The 18,187-nt window shown below is 25.9% G+C and overlaps 4 protein-coding genes across 5 annotated transcripts; 1 reads left to right on the top strand and 3 right to left on the bottom strand.

The window, feature by feature from the left end:
- Positions 1-2,320: 2,320 nt before the first annotated feature.
- Positions 2,321-3,670, bottom strand: LOC112594295 (10 kDa heat shock protein, mitochondrial-like). The gene is made up of 3 exons (XM_025339007.1): positions 3,540-3,670; positions 2,685-2,846; positions 2,321-2,618 (listed from the first exon to the last, which is right to left on the bottom strand). The coding sequence occupies exons 1-3, from the start codon at positions 3,540-3,542 to the stop codon at positions 2,478-2,480; spliced, it is 306 nt and encodes a 101-aa protein (XP_025194792.1). The 5' UTR covers positions 3,543-3,670; the 3' UTR covers positions 2,321-2,477.
- A 2,234-nt stretch (positions 3,671-5,904) lies between these two features.
- On the bottom strand, positions 5,905-8,271 carry LOC112600353 (RCC1 domain-containing protein 1-like). Its single transcript, XM_025347549.1, has 6 exons — positions 8,003-8,271; positions 7,842-7,933; positions 7,561-7,771; positions 7,377-7,500; positions 7,064-7,251; positions 5,905-6,701 (listed from the first exon to the last, which is right to left on the bottom strand). The coding sequence occupies exons 1-6, from the start codon at positions 8,151-8,153 to the stop codon at positions 6,409-6,411; spliced, it is 1,059 nt and encodes a 352-aa protein (XP_025203334.1). The 5' UTR covers positions 8,154-8,271; the 3' UTR covers positions 5,905-6,408.
- Positions 8,272-8,340: 69 nt separating this feature from the next.
- On the bottom strand, positions 8,341-15,109 carry LOC112600337 (poly(A) polymerase type 3). 2 transcript variants are annotated; one of them, XM_025347543.1, is made up of 3 exons: positions 14,933-15,109; positions 10,520-10,604; positions 8,341-10,360 (listed from the first exon to the last, which is right to left on the bottom strand). In XM_025347543.1, exon 3 carries the CDS (start codon positions 10,335-10,337, stop codon positions 8,412-8,414), a length of 1,926 nt encoding a protein of 641 aa, XP_025203328.1. In that variant the 5' UTR covers positions 10,338-10,360; positions 10,520-10,604; positions 14,933-15,109; the 3' UTR covers positions 8,341-8,411. The 2 variants fall into 2 exon arrangements, with proteins under 2 accessions (XP_025203328.1, XP_025203323.1); XM_025347538.1 differs by lacking the exon at positions 14,933-15,109 and adding an exon at positions 14,518-14,825.
- A 425-nt stretch (positions 15,110-15,534) lies between these two features.
- On the top strand, positions 15,535-17,175 carry LOC112600361 (charged multivesicular body protein 6-A). Its single transcript, XM_025347554.1, has 6 exons — positions 15,535-15,849; positions 15,955-16,064; positions 16,419-16,542; positions 16,611-16,727; positions 16,792-16,942; positions 17,010-17,175. The coding sequence occupies exons 1-6, from the start codon at positions 15,787-15,789 to the stop codon at positions 17,063-17,065; spliced, it is 621 nt and encodes a 206-aa protein (XP_025203339.1). The 5' UTR covers positions 15,535-15,786; the 3' UTR covers positions 17,066-17,175.
- The last annotated feature ends 1,012 nt before the right edge of the window (positions 17,176-18,187 follow it).

Below are 18,187 nucleotides of genomic sequence, written 5' to 3' on the forward strand. Positions count from 1 at the left end.
TTAAGGCCTCAAACGTGTCATTTTAGGAGTTGTGTTTAGGCAATTATATTGTTTCTTGCAGTCACATGCTCGTCTTTTGTGTGTAGTAAATGATTATTACAAACACCTATAAGCTATATAAAATGATAGTTTCTTACACAATTATAGATAAACGTCAATCTATACCATAGGTAATACTAATAGATACCTATAGAATGAAGATTCTAGAATATAACCATAATTTTTTTTGTGGTTTCTCTAAGTGTATTTTTTACATTCACAAAACATTGTAATTATTTACAAATCTTGAGTTTCTTTTACAATATTTAAGATAAATTATAAATATAATTATAATTAAGATCATGGTTTCTTTATATGCTATAGTAGTAGCTAATAGCTATATTTTAGTCATCATAGTTCACACCCATCACCTAAATGCTAGAGTCTAAAAATTTATTTTATTTAGGCTCTCTTTCATAACTATTGTCCATGCCATAAATATAAATTTATCAAAAATAAATCAATAAATACCTCAATATAAATTGTTCTTGATAAGAGACAGGAACAAATAAATATCTGGTATCTATATCCTATATCTAAAACCTAGAGTATTAAATGTCTTATGAACGTTACGATTTTTAATTTAATGAACATTGGATACATATAGAAAAAATATTTATTATATAATGGTGTTTGGTTAGTAGTCTTGTAAAATACTTAAGTAAAAGTATTCAAGCATAAGGTACCTGATCATCGGTACTTTAGTAGTATGGAATTATAATAAAATGCATATCATATTGTTTAAATGTGGGTACCATTTTTTATCCTAAAATTACCAAAGGCTATTTGAGCACCGATATTTATCCAAAAAGTTTAAGATATAAAAATCTTTGAATTACGATTCAAAGGTCATTATATGTTTAAAACGTATTGTTATTTTTAATGTTATTAAAATGTAGATATTTACTGATTCGTATAAACAAGAATGGTTTAGAAAAGGAAAAACTAATTTTTTTTTTTGATTGCTATATAGAACTTGTTGATGTTAGGTACTATTTATTTAATAATTCTAAAACTGGTACCAGAAATACTTATAATCACTTAAACACTTTTTCGTATTATCAATTTTTACACTTTTTATTACGAATTTAATGAGTACTCGACAAAGCTGTAATTAGGGTTGAAATCTAATAAATGAATTAAACAAATAAAAAAATATCTACAAATCAATATATCATACAAAGATATAAATATATAACATAAATCATATGATAGATAACCGATAAATATACTGAAAATTAAATGCTATAAATATTAACTTATTCAAATTTTTATATTTGCGCTTGTTTAGGCTGTAAAATTTAACTACCTGATTACATAACAGATAATATAGTGATCCTAGTTATACCACTTATTTTATCTTAACACGCTTATACTATTATATATGTTTAAAATGGATTTATGTTACATGGTCTGAGATCGTGATGGCATGGTACGATACCAATTAATATTAATTATTGAATACAACTCACACAGCCGCGGTATCGTAATAATGTAATTTCATTGTCATAACAAAATCAATTTATTATTATAAATTAAATTAAGATGTGTTGACATAAATACTTTTAAATGGAAAGTTTCAACAGAAAGAAAATATTGCTTCTCATAATAAATATCTTTCATAAATAACAGTATAACATTATATATTTTGTGGTCAAAATATTATTTCAACCAATTGTTCTTCAATATTATTATTTTGGCAAAATAAAAACTGTCTCTATTTTAAATTATCAAAATGATCAACTTTACCTCAATGAAAAAAATTTAGTTCACCATCAGATATTTAACACTAATATCAAATACTTTAGCTATTATATAATAAAATGGCGACAGGCAGAAGAGATGAAGTTATTCTTCATTATAATCACCACATTATAAATTTATAATTGGCCAAAAATGTGAAATATGTTTTCTAAAAACTATAATTATTTGATCAAATATATTTACAATATTAATTGAATTTCTTCATGTATACAAAATATACCAGAAAGGTATTAGTACTTTTTATAAAAATTCATATAGATACATGTTAACTTTAAAAATACTCAATAATTTAGTTTAAATAAAACAACATTATTTAGCATCAGTTATCACAAAATATATAAATTTATTCAGAACATATTTGATAAATACGTTCTATTAATTAATTTTATTAATTTTTATTATTTTTATTAATTTTATCTATTGACCAACACAACTTTTATAAGGAATTTCATAGTAAAAATAAAATGATACTTCAATTTTCAAAACTAGTTTATTTTAAATATAAATAATAAAAAACATTAAGACATAAATTATATTCAAAACGAGTACAGCTATTTCAAGCACAATCAGAAGTAAAACGGTGGAATTCTTTTAAATTTTAAACAAATGTGAACGTAACTATTTCCCACTAAATTAATCAGTCGAATTATAATTGTGAAACATATTATTTATAATTACTCTACTTTTGCTAATAATTCTGATTCTTTGAAAATTGTGTATGAATCATCATCATCCAATTGAATTTTAGTACCACCATATTCAGGTAATAATACTCGGTCGCCAACTTTAACATCAACTGGTATTGATTTTCCATCCTTAAATTAATACAAATAATTATGAATTTATCTATCTATGTAATAATTAATAAACCTATTTTGTACCTGATTTCTTGCGCCGGGTCCTACAGCTACAACAGTTGCCTCGAGAACTTTTTTCGAAGCACTTTCTGGCAACATTATACCTCCTTTACTTTGTTTCACAGCATCCAAACGTTTGACCAAAACTCGATCAAAAAGTGGGCGGAATTTGGTCGCAACTGATGCCTGTCCAAACAAAGTCAAAACATTACATATGACAAATGCAAAAATACAATTATAATAAGATATATTACTTATTTAATATACATGTATATAAATACATTAATGTATAGAATTGTAATACCGTAATGTGCCAAAACCACACACACATCTCTATATGTAATGGCACTGAAAGTCTGTTTAGCTTATGAAATTTTTCATAGACAAATATGTAGGTGAGTGAGTATAATGTGAAGAAAATAGGGACCTCAGTTATTACAAAACATACAGTGATTAAATTATATCATACAATTTGGCGCCACCACTATTTGGTATTTATGGTCCATGGTTAATGAAGTCATTTACATTTGTGCAACACATGAAACTTGATTAAGAAGATAATATATTTAGGTATCATTAAATATTTAAAATATTAAACCTTTAAATTATATAAAATATATATATGTAATGGGGCCACTACTCTCTCGGATGTGCTTATTATGCACGGTTAAAGAATCGCTATTTTATATATTATTTTGAAGAGGAATATTTTTATTAGTAGGTTGGTGGATATAATTGACACAAAATAAAATTGTCATAGATGTTTCAAAATATATCGGCGCCATTGTCTACCTACATGTTTGTCGAGTATTTTCAGAAAAACGCCGGTTGAAATATTTTTATACATTAAATGATTCAATAGCAATAAAAACATCTTACCATTTCGATTGAGTAAAGTTTCTGGTAATTCAAACAGCCAAAAGCAAAAAAAATTGAGATTGACACAGAAGTGTGAATGAAAAATGACAAGTGTGAATTGAAAATTATTAATTTAATGAATAGGTTAAAGTATAACCATTACCATATCCATACGTAAGTACGAGAACGTTATCAGATCCCACAAAAAAGTAAGGTTATATAATTTTCATGGAATAATTTTTTTTTTAGTAATATAAATGTTTTAATACAATTTAAATAATAATACTTATGATTCATAAATTACAAAATAATTTAATATTATAATTTATAAGCTGAAGATAAAATAAAAACTGTACGTTTTAAAATAATCAAATTGATTTTATTTTGTCCTATTAACCACAAAGATATATAGATATATCTTTATTCATGCTCTTAACACAATATTATCTGGAAGAAATACTCAAAAAAGTTTTTACAATATACCCGGTAGCAAACACTCTACATAGTAAGTCTATATAGTATTATAGTGGCCAATGGTCATTCAAATTTAAATGTTGACATTTGAAAAAAAACATTAATAATTAAAAAATAAAAATAGCTTGTCACTTTCATCATTTTTATATTCTGTGCTTTCATCAATCAAAGACATTAATATAATTTCAAAATAATTTCTTTATTTTTAAGTGGTAAAAAGTAGAAACAATACTATACTAAAAAACAAAACATTAAACAAGCTTATACAGTATGAAGAAGTGTAACATAAAAGGATGCCCATTCCAGCAATACTTGACTTGATTAATTATATTTTATTTTTTTTTTTCAGAAATATTTTGTTATGAGATTTAGTATCAGTAAAATCCAAAAGTGCAAATTATCTATTTTGTATAATAGACAAATTTTATAACCACAAAAAACTAAATATCAATAATTATATGATTTTTATAAAAAATACTTTATTTTTGCAAAATTTATTTGGGCTAATGTTTTTTATATATTTGCTTATGGAATATTTTTTTATACTTATGGGTTACAGCCTTAAATATTATATTTGTAACAGGTCATAAACTCACAACACCATTAACTTTTTAACATCTAGAGTACCGAAAAATATCCTGATTATTAGAATGGAAAGATCCTTTATGAAATTGGAAAAACTTTGAAGCCATTTATTAAATCACATAAAATGTGTTTCTGAAGAAATAGTTTTAATATTAAAATTTTATATAGTTAAAATTAGATATAAATGGTGAAGCATTGGTGTAATTAAACCTTGAAGTAATGAAGTGCTCTTGAATGATTTTTGAATTAGATATTTTTGATGTGCCCTGAAGCTGTAGTTCATACATTAAAATAGGCTTAAAAATAGTTTTATAAATTAGGTAATAATTTGACTTTAAGACTGGTAAATATAGTTATTAAGTAAAAAGAAGACCAAGCCTAGTCATTATAATAGGTAACATAATATATTACTTATAATATATAAACATTAAGAATTAATATTTTACTTCAATTAAGGTTATTCCATATCAGTCATTTATATAGCATGTCTCCCAAGTACCTAATTAATAATTACCGAATAGTACAGACTTTTTTTTCCAAAGCCTTTTCTTAGAACTTGATATTAAGAACATGACTCATATTAGTAGCTTCATCTGCTACTGCTCATAACTTCAAGACCGCTTACTGTTATTACCAGGTGGAATTTAAATTATTTAATTATCATTACTCATTAGGTACTTATTTTTAAATTTTATTTTATTTTATATCTTCTGATAAAAATACACAATCAACGATCAAACCTGACTAAGTAATTATGTCTTGTAATACTAATATCATTTGTCTATGCTAATAACATATAGTTCCCATATTAACTATCTCCTCGATTTTTAATTTTTTAAACAATGAACATCATGGTACCTATGTAATTTTAAACCTTAAAACTAAAATTGTAACCTAATTAAATTTCACTTTTGATAAGAGTACATACTCTAATTATTGTTTATTTTGAACAAACATTACAACCAAAATTAGCTAAGCACTTTTAACTACATATTGTAGCATCAATTAAATATATTACATAATTATGTATCATTGATAATAAATATTAATATTTATAATCAATGAAGTATGTAAAATTATTGTATTTTTGTGTAAGAACAATTTCCTTTAGTACATTGTGTACATAAGTGTAAACTGTAAAATGTAAATTTCAAAGTAAATAACATATAACACACTATATATAAATTGAAAAGCAATATTTTTATTAATATACTAATATGGATAGACAACAGTAAGGGTTAATGCATAAAATAATTACACAAATTATATTCAAATTGTTTATTTCAAATCAAAAATAATAAATAACAATACATGTATACATATATATATATGTTAATTTAAACTTTCCAATTGTTTAACACTTTTTAACTATTTTCATCCATACCATATTTTGTTCAATGAAGAAGTACACATATTTAATTAAAGCTATTGTTGTTTTTCAATTCTAGATAATTTAAAATATTACAAATATTAATTTCCTCACAAGTTGAAATTTACCCAAATTAATACATTTTTAATCAAATTAAATCACAGAGACATTTAAAGTTGATATAAGTAAAAATATAAGAAAGCAAATAATTTAAATACTTGGAAAATTTCAAATAATTTAAATTTGATGCTTAGTATAAAATGTATGTCTCATAATAATTTGAAAACATTTTCAAAATCTATTGTAAAAAGAATTTATGTTTGAATTATAGTAATGAGAATATAGACATTATCTCTTATACAACAAATTTTGTAATCCTAAAAATTGCTTTTCACAAAACCCAGCTACTAATTCACACATTAAATTTTTTTTAGAATAATTTCATTAAAATAGGGTAAAAAATCATTTACTTAACAGCAAGGCACTATTCCATGCACCACATACTACTTTGACGATTTTCCTTAAATTGCATTTCAACAATGGTGATAAATTACTCAAATTAATCATCCTATCACAAGTTAATTGGGATGTCTCAATACCAAGTTGTTTGTGAGCATTCCACCCACAACCCCAAAGTATATTGTTTTTAGTTAGAACCATTGAATGTCTTGCCCCCAAACTCACTTGTTCAATATCTGTCTCTTCTTCCCAATCAATCAGTACAGGTTCTGAAGCCATTATTGTACCATCACTTTCTGTAAAAATGTTATAAATTACTTATAATTATTAAAAAACCATTAAAAATATCTAACATGATATTTCACCTGTTTTAACTAATTTGAATACTTTTTTAGTGCCGTAAACCAAATAAGTCATAAAAAACAATCAACCTTAAATTAGCTGATAATTAGTAACAGTATCAGGTAGTAAAACGCTAAAAATAGTTTAATTAATATGTAAATAATCGCATACAATACATATCATTTATATTATTTTCTAAAAATAATCAAATACATATTTTGAATCACTTCTACAAGAATTAAACATATAATATACATTGTGAAATTCTAAGTTCATTTATTAAATTTTAAGATTTTATTATTACAATTTGATTTACCTGAAAAATTTGAAATTCCTAATTGCCCAGAATGATTCCAGCCCCACATATAGAGATCATTATACTCTGTAATCGCAGCAGTATGCCAGCCACCAGCAGAAATATTAATAACTCGAATACCATCTAGAGATTTTAGAAGTCGTGGATGATCTTCTTCATTTAATTCACCATGACCTAATTGACCTCGGCTGTAAGTATTATTGTAAATTTTAAAATTTTAAATATACCTTATTTTATAATATTGGTTTAATTGTTTGTAAAATTTGATATAATAAAACACAAAATATAACATTAGGAGTTAAAAATAGCTTACCTACTGGATCCTTGTGTATATAAGCAACCAGTTTCCAATAAAATAACTATATGTTCAAAGCCACAGGATACTTGAGTGATTTTGAATTTTGAATTGAATATTTTAGTTGGAATTGAATAAATGTCTATACCAAAAACCACTTATTATCAAGTTTATAAAAAACAATTTTGAAATTAATAAATACCATTATATGTAACTGCTAGATGAGTTGTATCACTACAGCATACATGATTAATAGATGGTTGACTTTGATTTTTGGATACAGAGTCTTCAGAGTCTTGCTCCTCTCTTTGTAATATTGAAGTTATATTATTCCATTTGACATTACATTTTGAATACGACCAACAATTGCCAACTGAATCAACAGCTAATATATTTGATTCAGATGAAGAAATCTAAACATAATGATTATGGTACAATTTAAACACAATACTCAAATCTTATTAGATTTTAATAACAACATACAGATTTAAAAGGACCATATTCTAAATCATCCAATATTTCAAAATTAATCGTTTTTTTGTTGATGAGGCCACTCATGACAATTTTACCAGAATCTTTAATTAAATATATACAATATTCATTAATAAAAAATAAATAATTAATTAATTAATTAAATTGAATACTTGTCAAAATAGAAGCAGTACTCCAAGAAAATGCCACTTGTCGAATTTCACCATAATTTCCTTCATTGCCATAAGCATGAAAATCTAAATCGACGTTTGATTCAATGTTCAATTGGTTGAATCCATTAAATCCGCACCAAAACATACCCATGATGCTGTTTAAATATGAATCTAAGTCTGTTGTTGTATTGCAAAGAAATTACAATATAACAGAATAAGAAATAATTTACTATTTTACAAAAAAAAAAAAAAATGTATAATATGATGGGCATTTTTTTTTTTTTTTTTTTTTTTTTTTTTTTTTTTTTTTTTTAAATTTTTTTTTTATATGTATATTAAATATATTTTTTTTTTATATATATATATATATTTTAATTTAAAGATTTATTTCATATGAACACATGGGTAATTAGGCAACAGTTGGATGAAGAAGCCTTAATTTTTTCTGATCATTCTCATCATTTTCATCATCAGCGCAGCATTTATTTGTTACTGGACTAGTCAGGGAATCTTCCAATTCAACAGTGGAATGTTTGTCTTCCGTTGGCAATAGAGATTCTTTTACAATATTTAAATTTTCTTTGATTTCATTTCCGGTCGATATTGAATGATTTTCTTTTTCGGTTGATAATAGAGTATTTACTAGGTTATTTGATTTAATTTCAGATGATGGACTTCTATGAGATTCCACTGATCCCAAGACGAATATTTTTTCTTCATTTGACAATAGGTTTTTTTTAATGATATTATCATCAATACAATCTTCACCACTACGTTTCCTAGAGGTAGGACTCTTTTGAGATTCATCAACTAACTCCGATACAGAATGTCTACCCTCAGTTGATAATCGAGCAATAATTTTACTACCAACAGTATTTGGAATAGCTTTTTCTTTTTTCAACTCATCAGGTACATAATCCTTTAAATCTTTTCTTTTCAAATGGTTAACTTGTATATCCATTCCAGCTTTAAAAATGGTATGAGCTCTACTTTTCACTAATAAGCAAAAATCTCGGATATGAGTACTAAAATCTAATTGAACTACTGTACCATTTGACTTTGATATTTCTAGACCAACAAACCAAACTGATGATGGCCTTCCTTGTGATTTTTCATAAGGTAAGACAAACTGGTCAGGATTTAAATGTGATCTTTGGACACATTCAATTTCTTCTAAAGATGTAGGTAAAAACCGAAGCCTTGATTCAACTAACCCTCTCCATTCAAGTAATTCTTCATCGCAGTTAGCAAATACAGTTATGGCCAAAAAATATCTATATTTTGTGAAAAATTTAGATGGTTGAAAAATTTTTGACCAACTAGACTCTCCAGTTAAAATTTCTCCCATAATGTCTAAACTTGTTTTAAATTCATCTTGTATAATAGCTAGTGTGGAATGAGTAACATTAAAAGTTGAATTTTGTTGAGGATAAACTGGAGTTATAATAGGCATAACATGATTACGATCCGCCATGTTTACTCTTGGGTCCCAAACTGGATATCCAAGATCCATAAAATATGATGGTTTCAATAATACAGGTTGAGGCCATTGCCACTTAGAAAATATTAAAAAAAATTTGTGTATTAAAGTTGCTGGTGCTGCATTTGGATATAACTGGCATACTCTTGCTACTAACATTGCCCAAGAAACTCCTCCCAGGTATCCTAATGCATTTGAATAAACTCTATGACGTTTAGCCCATAATTTTATTGCAATTAATGTTTTCTTGAAGGATTCTCGATTTGGAACTAATCGTAAAATAGAATCTGTTACACGACATCCATTTAAACTTCGTACACATTTAGGATTCAAATTTCTCAATAGATCATCTTGTTGCAAATCAGTATCTTCGTGTACTTCTTTTAAAGCAAGGCGTGCAAACAACATATCAATTTCAATGCCTTGTATTATCATTTTAATCACTGGAACAAAAGCTTCTTCAACAGCTCGAACATTGTTTATATTAGGATTTTCTTTTAACTTATTATAGAATGTTGCAAAGTAATCATTTCTAGTTATATGTCTAGGGACAATGACAATTGCATCAATATCAGCACCTTTATGATAAACGCCAAGACGATATGATCCAAACGTACATACTAAACCTCCAACATTTTCAGCAGTTATTTCAGGTAAATTTCTTTCCATACTTACTTCACGTATCCATTCTTTAGCCAAATTATTAAGCATTGATAATACTTCAAGCCTTTGAGATAAATCTTCATCAGTAGTAATAACTTTTTCTTTTGAAAGAGCATCATCTAATGATTTTGTTAACTGTATATCAATGTCTGTCGGAAGAGCATCACTTATTGCCGATGTCATTCCATACATTTTAAAGGGATTTTAGGAATACTCTATTTAAAAATAAAAATAACTATTTTAATAGTTTAAATTACTAATTAATATAAATCAATATTTTTGATTTATCATATCTAATACAAATTACTGACATAAAAAATCAGTCTATTACAGTTTTACTTTAAAAATGTAATAGTTATATAGATACTAGATACCTATTTTATTCACGATCTCTGAGCATGATGGTTTTTGATACGCAATTTATAACCGAATATTCAATAAATAGTTCTTGATTAGGTCCTAAAATAAAAATAAAAACAAAAATAGATAAATAATAAGCATTTAATTTATTTTTATTGATTAAGATTATAAAAATAAACAGTGCATTAGTAAATAGCATTATACATAATATATTCAATTTAGAAAATTTGTTTTATTTAAACATATTGTGTGATTAGGCACTTATAACAAAATTGAATTTCATAACTATAATCTCCAAATTTAAAGAACAATATTTCAAATATTCAATTTTTAAAGGTATGGTTTCTCCGCAGCGTATAAAACCAGTGTCATAACACTTAAGGAAAATTGTACTTTAACAGAGTAATAAGGAAAATTTTTTTTAATGTTTATACATGTCACTGTATCTTATTAAACAGTAACCTCAAATGGAGGTTAGATTTCGGTGTTATAGTCGTGACAAAAGGTGAGGCCATGTTTCTAACTAAAGTGATATCAAGAGCATCATTTTATTTCGACAACTGTCAAGCTTGAACTTGGCCAACATAATAAGCCAATTTTTAGACATGATTGATTATTAGAAACAAAAGCTGATGACAATGATGACAAAAATGAATATTTAGTGGGATAATGTGTGACCGTACCTGACAAAAATCTAAAGTCGCTCGAGGTTATTCTTGTAAATAATATGTAATAAAGTATAGTGTTATACATTGGTTAGTTTATAATTCTCATACAAGTATTCTGTATAAAATTACCACGGTAACTGGTGAGGTAATTCAATTAAACGTTCAATGTTATCAATAAACCAAAGTTTACCTATGCTTATAGACTATAGAGCGGTGTTCCTTAAACTATGATCCACAAAGATTACTTCAGGGTTCAGCAAAGCTTAAGTAATTTCTTCAAAATTTCAAGAAAATTACTTTAAAATATTTATTTAAAGATTAGAAGCGGCTAGTGGGGGAAAAAAGGTTTGTACAATTTCATCAATAAAGCCCAATATTAAGAATATTTGTAATAATAAAAAGCAATTAAAACTTATATCATTAAAATTAAAATTTAGTTTAATTTAAGTGATCTCAGTATAATTATTTTTATTTTAACATATTTTTTTAATTAAATATCTTTAACACATTTTTATTTTATGAAATAATTATAATTTTTAATGCAAATAATCCTAAAAGAAGCTAAAAAAAAATATATGAAGTGGTTCTACGATAAGTTTTTTTTAATTATTATTGTGTTATATACAATCTATGCCCTAAGGTACAATAAGAATATTTGCTATAGAATGAAGAGTATGAAAAAAATATGAAGAAACCGTAGTGATGACATTACCTGTTGATTATTTATTTATTATTATTTTTTAATTAATTAGTAGATTTCTGCACCATTTTATAATAAAAGTGAATATCAAAAAGGGTTCTACAGAAAAAAAAAATTTAAGAAACGCTGCCATTCAGGTTTTAATAATATAATCAAGAATTGTAAACATTAAAAAATGAATTATTCAAAATGTTCTTGATTTGTTACATTTGTTATCCTAACAAGGACATTTGTTTTTTTTTAATACTTTAAAAAAAATAGCTTAGGTAATAATGTTATAAATTAATTAAACTCCAAAACAATAAAGTATACTAGTTATATACTATAGCAAAACATAATCATAACTATGGCTTGAAAATAATTGGATACATATATGTTTATAAAATTATTTATATCAATCTATATGCTTTAAATTTATAACTAACTAAATAGCAAACAAGGGAGAAATTCGTTCCACACATTGACAATAATCAAAACAAAATTAAAATTGCATATTTTGTTAATTTTAGAAAAAAAACACACATTAATATATTATTCAATTCTTAAATATTTATATATCTTAGAAAAGTAATTTTTTTTTAATGACCTAACTATCTGAATTAATATTAGGTATGCATTTATTTTATATCAGTATTTTATTTTCTAAAGATTTGTCCTAAGTAGCAAAATTTAAATTCTTTACCATACTAATAATTTTTATAACAAAGATATAATTTTAAATACCTACTTAATTTATTTATTTTAACTTTAATAACATTATAGATTCATTACAGTCTAAATAAAATGTATTGATTGACATCACAATTAAAATTTTAAACATTTGTTCCAGAATGTAATGCATTTGTTAATTTACAACTGTATAATGTTTTAGATTGCATAATTTAATTATGAGTTAATGGTTATGAAACGTGATGGATTTATAAGATATTATACATAAATATTATATCTTGTTTTATAACATTATTACAAGATCTTAATTTTTTTCTTATATGTATGTATATATAATAAGACCGCTTAATAGTCATCATAATGGTCTATTAGATATTATTGATATTAATATTATAAATTAGATATTATATGTATTTCTAAACTTTCTTAAATAGCCAGATTTTTATACTACTTACCCATTGATTATAAATATATTAATTCTAATCAATGGCACCACATATAATTTATCTATTACAATAATAAAACAAATTGGTACTTTTCTGTTATCCCTACTACCGTGACTCTCAATTCTGTTATCTCGACTAACTCACCAATTCCGCGACTACTCAATTCTGTTATTTCGACTACTACAGTACCATCCAGATATTCCATATTTTAATACATAATACACGTCATGAATTGCCATTTATATTTTAATGTATATTAATATAACATTTATTATCAGTAATCACATAAATTATCACAGTAGTGGAGAGTTATAGTATAAAACATCAAAATCATCACAAAAACGTCTAATTACGATATTAAATAAATATAAATAAATTATCACAGTTACAGTTGCAAAATTCTAAAAGTTATTATAATATAAAACAAAGTCATCAAAATTAATGGTAAATTCCACAGATTCATAATTATTTTAAAATTAATAAATACAACGATGGATTATTTTAAAATAATACAACTGTCGGCAACAGGTAATTGAGCGAACTGTAGTCCGGTAGTGGCGGCATTGGTGAGGTAGTAGGGATAACGGAAAAGTATCAACAAATTAATTTTGGCAGTATAAAATAATTAATGAAGTAAAATTTTAAAAAACAGTTATTTATATTTGGTAATTAAGTTTATTTTAAAACATCCCTAATAGAAAATAGGTATTCAAATAAGTAATATTAGTTTTTTAAATATTATGCTAATCAATACATACAATGTCATTTCAGATAACATAAAATCATGCAATCAAAATATAACATAAATTAAAATATCTAATTTTACTAAAGTAAACAAACAGTATAAAATATATAAAGTAGGTATACTTACATTTAACTATAAATCATAACATTAACTACTAATTTTGAAATTAAAAAAAAATTATAAGGGTTCAATAATCATCAATATTACCCAAATAAATAAGTTTTTAATTTCATTAAAAGTACACAAGCAATTTTAAATATCTTTTAAATACAGTTTTAGAAGTTAATATAGGGTTTAGTGTTTACATTCTATATTTCTCACTTCACAAATTATAAGCATAATAAACTTGACATAAATGTACCGTTATACTTCGTCCATAACCAGTGTTTCATTAGTAATAATAACGTGGTTTTAATTTAAGAATAGTAATGAAACGATAATATCCTAGTTAAAATGTCATTCGAATGAAGTAAAATAGACGTTACATCACGAATCATGATAATGAGTAACAAATACCACTATTGGTATATTACTATGAACAAAATGTTCATAATTAGTATACGAACGACGTAAATCTTGTAAGTACCAATACCACGCGACTCAGTTTTGATAAGGCTCACGGACGACTTTTGATTGCTTTTATACATCCTGTAAACCTACAATAGACGCATCACACAGACTAACACACATTTCACACTACATAAACACACAGTATACGGGTGGAAATAATAGGACGAAGTTACAACAATAAAGAATCATACGAGCTTGTATGTTAAGTACTTACATATTATCGCGACAGCGACCGTCGGATGAGCGCAAAAACGAAAACTGTACACAGCCTACTTGTACGTTAAACTAATCAATACGATGATAGCAAACGATTTAGTCTGAGAAACAAAAGTCAATACTAAAACAAGAACAGTAATAACGTAATCAAAAGACAACAGGAAAAATAAAAGTGCGTCCTGCGCGCCACACAACAACCGGTGAACGGTGGTACGCTATGGACTAAACAACACGTACAACACAACGGCAGAACGCCAAAACATCACTGTTTAAGTGTTTACTGTTCAGTGATTGGCAGTGTCCTACAGTTACCGCACTGGCACGTTAATGCGATTCGTTCGGTTACTCAGTGAGAAAGAGATAGAGATAGTGTCTGAGAGAGAAAAAGTGACATGGCCAGCAGCCTTACATACCGTTTAGCAGAACGTTCCTCTTTCTTCTGTGGAAAATTGGAAACAGCAATCAAAACACCTCACAGATTACAATATTTGTTAATTATTCGCATAGAGACAATGTTACTATGATTTTATGACGATAATAATAATATGAAAAATAATACACATTCACACTGCTGCTTAGATACGCCCACGATAACAGTGCGGCCACGTGCGGGGCGCAGACTTCAAGTTGCAGATGCCGGTTAGTTGTGACCTAGCTTCATTGTATAATAATATTATTATGATCATGGAAAATAATAATAATAATATGATGATGATGATCTGAATAGCTGCAGCCTGCTTCAGGGTACACTATATAGTAAATGCCAAATGGTAAGGCTGTGTGGCCACAATGATTAAAGTCAAGGATGATATATAAATATAAATATTATCTATGCATAATTGATCTGTTATTGTTGACATTATGTACTAAACTTAATACTTATCTGAATAAAATTCTGCATTAACCTGAGTCGATTTATAGACTACAATTAAAGATTTAAAGATAATATTATGTATTAATAATTTATTATTATTTATTATCTTTACTAAGGCTACACACTACTAATCATTAACATTTAACATTGATATTTTCAATTTTCATGTTCATCGTGTTTAAATTGTTTAATTTTATTTTTTTACCTCACAAAAGAATTCCATTTCGATACATAGGAAGTTGATATTTGATTAGTCATAAATTTATAAGATAATAATTACTTATTAATGTGGTCATTATAACTTAATAATTTTCTGAGATTGAAATTGGTTGTTCTATGTTACGTTAATCGTTGTTGGATCATCATAGGCTGATAAAAAAATCATTTTTCAATATGGGAATGTTATTTGGAAAACCCAAAGTCTCTCGTATTACCGACCACGATCGAGCAGTTCTGGTAATAATAATCAATATGTAATGAGTCTGTGTTTTGTGTATACCATGTATTAAGTACTTGACATTTTTGTACAGTGTTCTTAAGAATATTATTTAAATTTTTTAGCAAATGAAACAGCAAAGAGATACCTTAAAACGATACCAACAGAGAGTTGAAAAATTACTAGAAAGCGAAAGAGAACTCGCTAAAAGACTACTGTCCGAAAACAAAAAAGAGTATGTCAGAAATTATTCGTTATTAAATTTCATCTTATCCAAGTATAACATTGAAACAACTTTAAATAAAAAGATTCAATGAGAATTAAGATGCATGTATTAAAGAAACATTTATTTAGTTAAATTCATTGATTATGTGACTGAATATCAACGTAACATTTTGAACAGTTATTTTTAATTAGTATCAATATAATGTTTTTGATTCATAATTTGTAAATCTAAAAGAGTATTGCAATAATTGAGTCAAAAAAAAGTAAATTTTTCTGCTCATGGAGGAGGGGATAGGTGTAGCTATTAGTATAATTATCAATTTTAGCACCAATTATTTAATAATTATGATGTTCATCATTACAGTAAAGCAAAACTTTTGTTGAGAAAAAAAAAATACCAAACTGAGCAATTAGAGCGTACTGAAGCGTCTTTGAATACTATTGAAAAATTAATACAAGATTTAGAATACACCCAAATAGAAGCCAAAGTATTTATTTACTTAGAATATAATTTTGTGATTTTTACAATTTATTAAATTCTAATAATTATGTATAGGTTATTGAAGGTCTTAAGGTTGGAAATATAGCCCTTAAAAAAGCAAATGAATTATTTAATATTGAACATATTGAGCAACTTTTGGATGAAACTAAAGAAGGAATTGATAAACAAAAAGTAAACAATTATATCTAAATAATATATTTTAAAAATTCTTCTAATAGAACAATTTTTTAAACAGGAAATAACTGATTTACTCAGTGGAGTCTTATCATCTGAGGATGAAGAAGCAGTTGAAGCTGAATTAAATGAATTAATTACTGTAGAACACGAAAAAGCTATGGATATGTTACCAACTGTACCATCAGATGAATTACCAATAACTATTCCAGGTAATTATAAAGTTAAAATATTTTATTTAATACAATTGTTATGGACTTAATTATTGTCATGATTTAGAAACTAAAGAGAAAGAAAAATTACCTACCAAGAAGATTGCGTTAGAAGCTCAATAAAATTCATTATATTCGGCATTAAAATTTTACCGAACAAAAGTCGACTCAACAGTTTTAACATATTAAAAATTTTATTGTCTGTTATTGTGTGTAATATTAAAAACTTATATGTTTAATTAACACACATATATATATGTATTTTAAAGTTTATTTATTATTTAATAAAAGTTTTATACTCTATGTGAGTTTAACTGTTCAAAGTGTATAAGTCAAATTTTAGTAGTGTTTCAATATCTATATCAGTTATGTTATAAAACACAAATTTTATTAGTTCATAACAAATTTAGAGTTTAAAGTCAAATCCAATATTTTTAGTTCATTTTATGTTAACTACAATGATGTTGGATTTATTTTAAAATACCAGCCACAAAAAATCACTATACTTATTCTATAAAGAAAGCACAAGGTGGCTGGCAACCAAATTGTGTCTTTGTGCATCTATGATTTTCCACACAGCTAGAAAAATTAGATCTTGTTTGATTTGGATATGTGTGGGAGTTTATTGCACTTTTAATGTTTTGTTTAATTCGCGTGATTAATATTCTACCACGATACATCAAATACTTTAATATATTCAACTATTTCCCCATGTAATTTTTGGTTCTTATTTATGACCTGTGTAACAAATTTTTAAAAAATTACGTAAGACCAAACAGAACGCATTGTGATATTGGAATAGTATTTTAACATGAGCCTGCAAAGGTCTTCCTAACTGGGGTTGCATTACTTAAATAGCTTGGGGTTCCAGGAATTGAGGCCGTTCTTGAATTTTTTTTCTTAGCTATTGCCTATAGGTAATACAATTACCTTTAAAATTATTTTTCATTGTGTACTTTCAAGAATTAAGAGAACAACAATTTACTTCATATTTTAATTATATTAAGGTTAAAGTCAATAATTTGATGGAAAATCTTGCGAGGAAAACTCTTACAGTAGAGACAGCTGCCTGCCTCCCTCCCTACGCTTATGGGTATAAACTATTATTGTACAACCTGTCAATCATACTAGTGAACTTTAAAGATACTACTATTAACTTTTGATAAGTTATTAACTATTAGACAGGTGAAAAGAGTTTGTATATTAAAATTCTTATAAATAATAAAAACCAACCACATTGAATAT

Source organism: Melanaphis sacchari, unplaced genomic scaffold, assembly GCF_002803265.2.
Source record: "Melanaphis sacchari strain LSU unplaced genomic scaffold, SCAv2.0 Contig0_pilon_pilon, whole genome shotgun sequence".
Lineage (NCBI taxonomy): Eukaryota > Metazoa > Arthropoda > Insecta > Hemiptera > Aphididae > Melanaphis > Melanaphis sacchari.

Bases quoted from the DNA above. Each gene is read 5' to 3' on its own strand.
- LOC112600361 (XM_025347554.1), top strand. From the start codon at position 15,787: ATGGGAATGTTATTTGGAAAACCCAAAGTCTCTCGTATTACCGACCAC. The intron at 15,850-15,954 runs GTAATAATAATC...TAAATTTTTTAG, and splicing joins ACCACGATCGAGCAGTTCTG to CAAATGAAACAGCAAAGAGA. The intron at 16,943-17,009 runs GTAATTATAAAG...GTCATGATTTAG, and splicing joins ATTACCAATAACTATTCCAG to AAACTAAAGAGAAAGAAAAA.
- LOC112600353 (XM_025347549.1), bottom strand. From the start codon at position 8,153: ATGGGTATGTTTTGGTGCGGATTTAATGGATTCAACCAATTGAACATT. The intron at 7,772-7,841 runs GTATGTTGTTAT...CATTATGTTTAG, and splicing joins AATATGGTCCTTTTAAATCT to ATTTCTTCATCTGAATCAAA. The intron at 7,252-7,376 runs GTAAGCTATTTT...TAATACTTACAG, and splicing joins TATACACAAGGATCCAGTAG to CCGAGGTCAATTAGGTCATG.
- LOC112600337 (XM_025347543.1), bottom strand. From the start codon at position 10,337: ATGTATGGAATGACATCGGCAATAAGTGATGCTCTTCCGACAGACATT.
- LOC112594295 (XM_025339007.1), bottom strand. The intron at 2,619-2,684 runs GTACAAAATAGG...TATTAATTTAAG, and splicing joins GACCCGGCGCAAGAAATCAG to GATGGAAAATCAATACCAGT.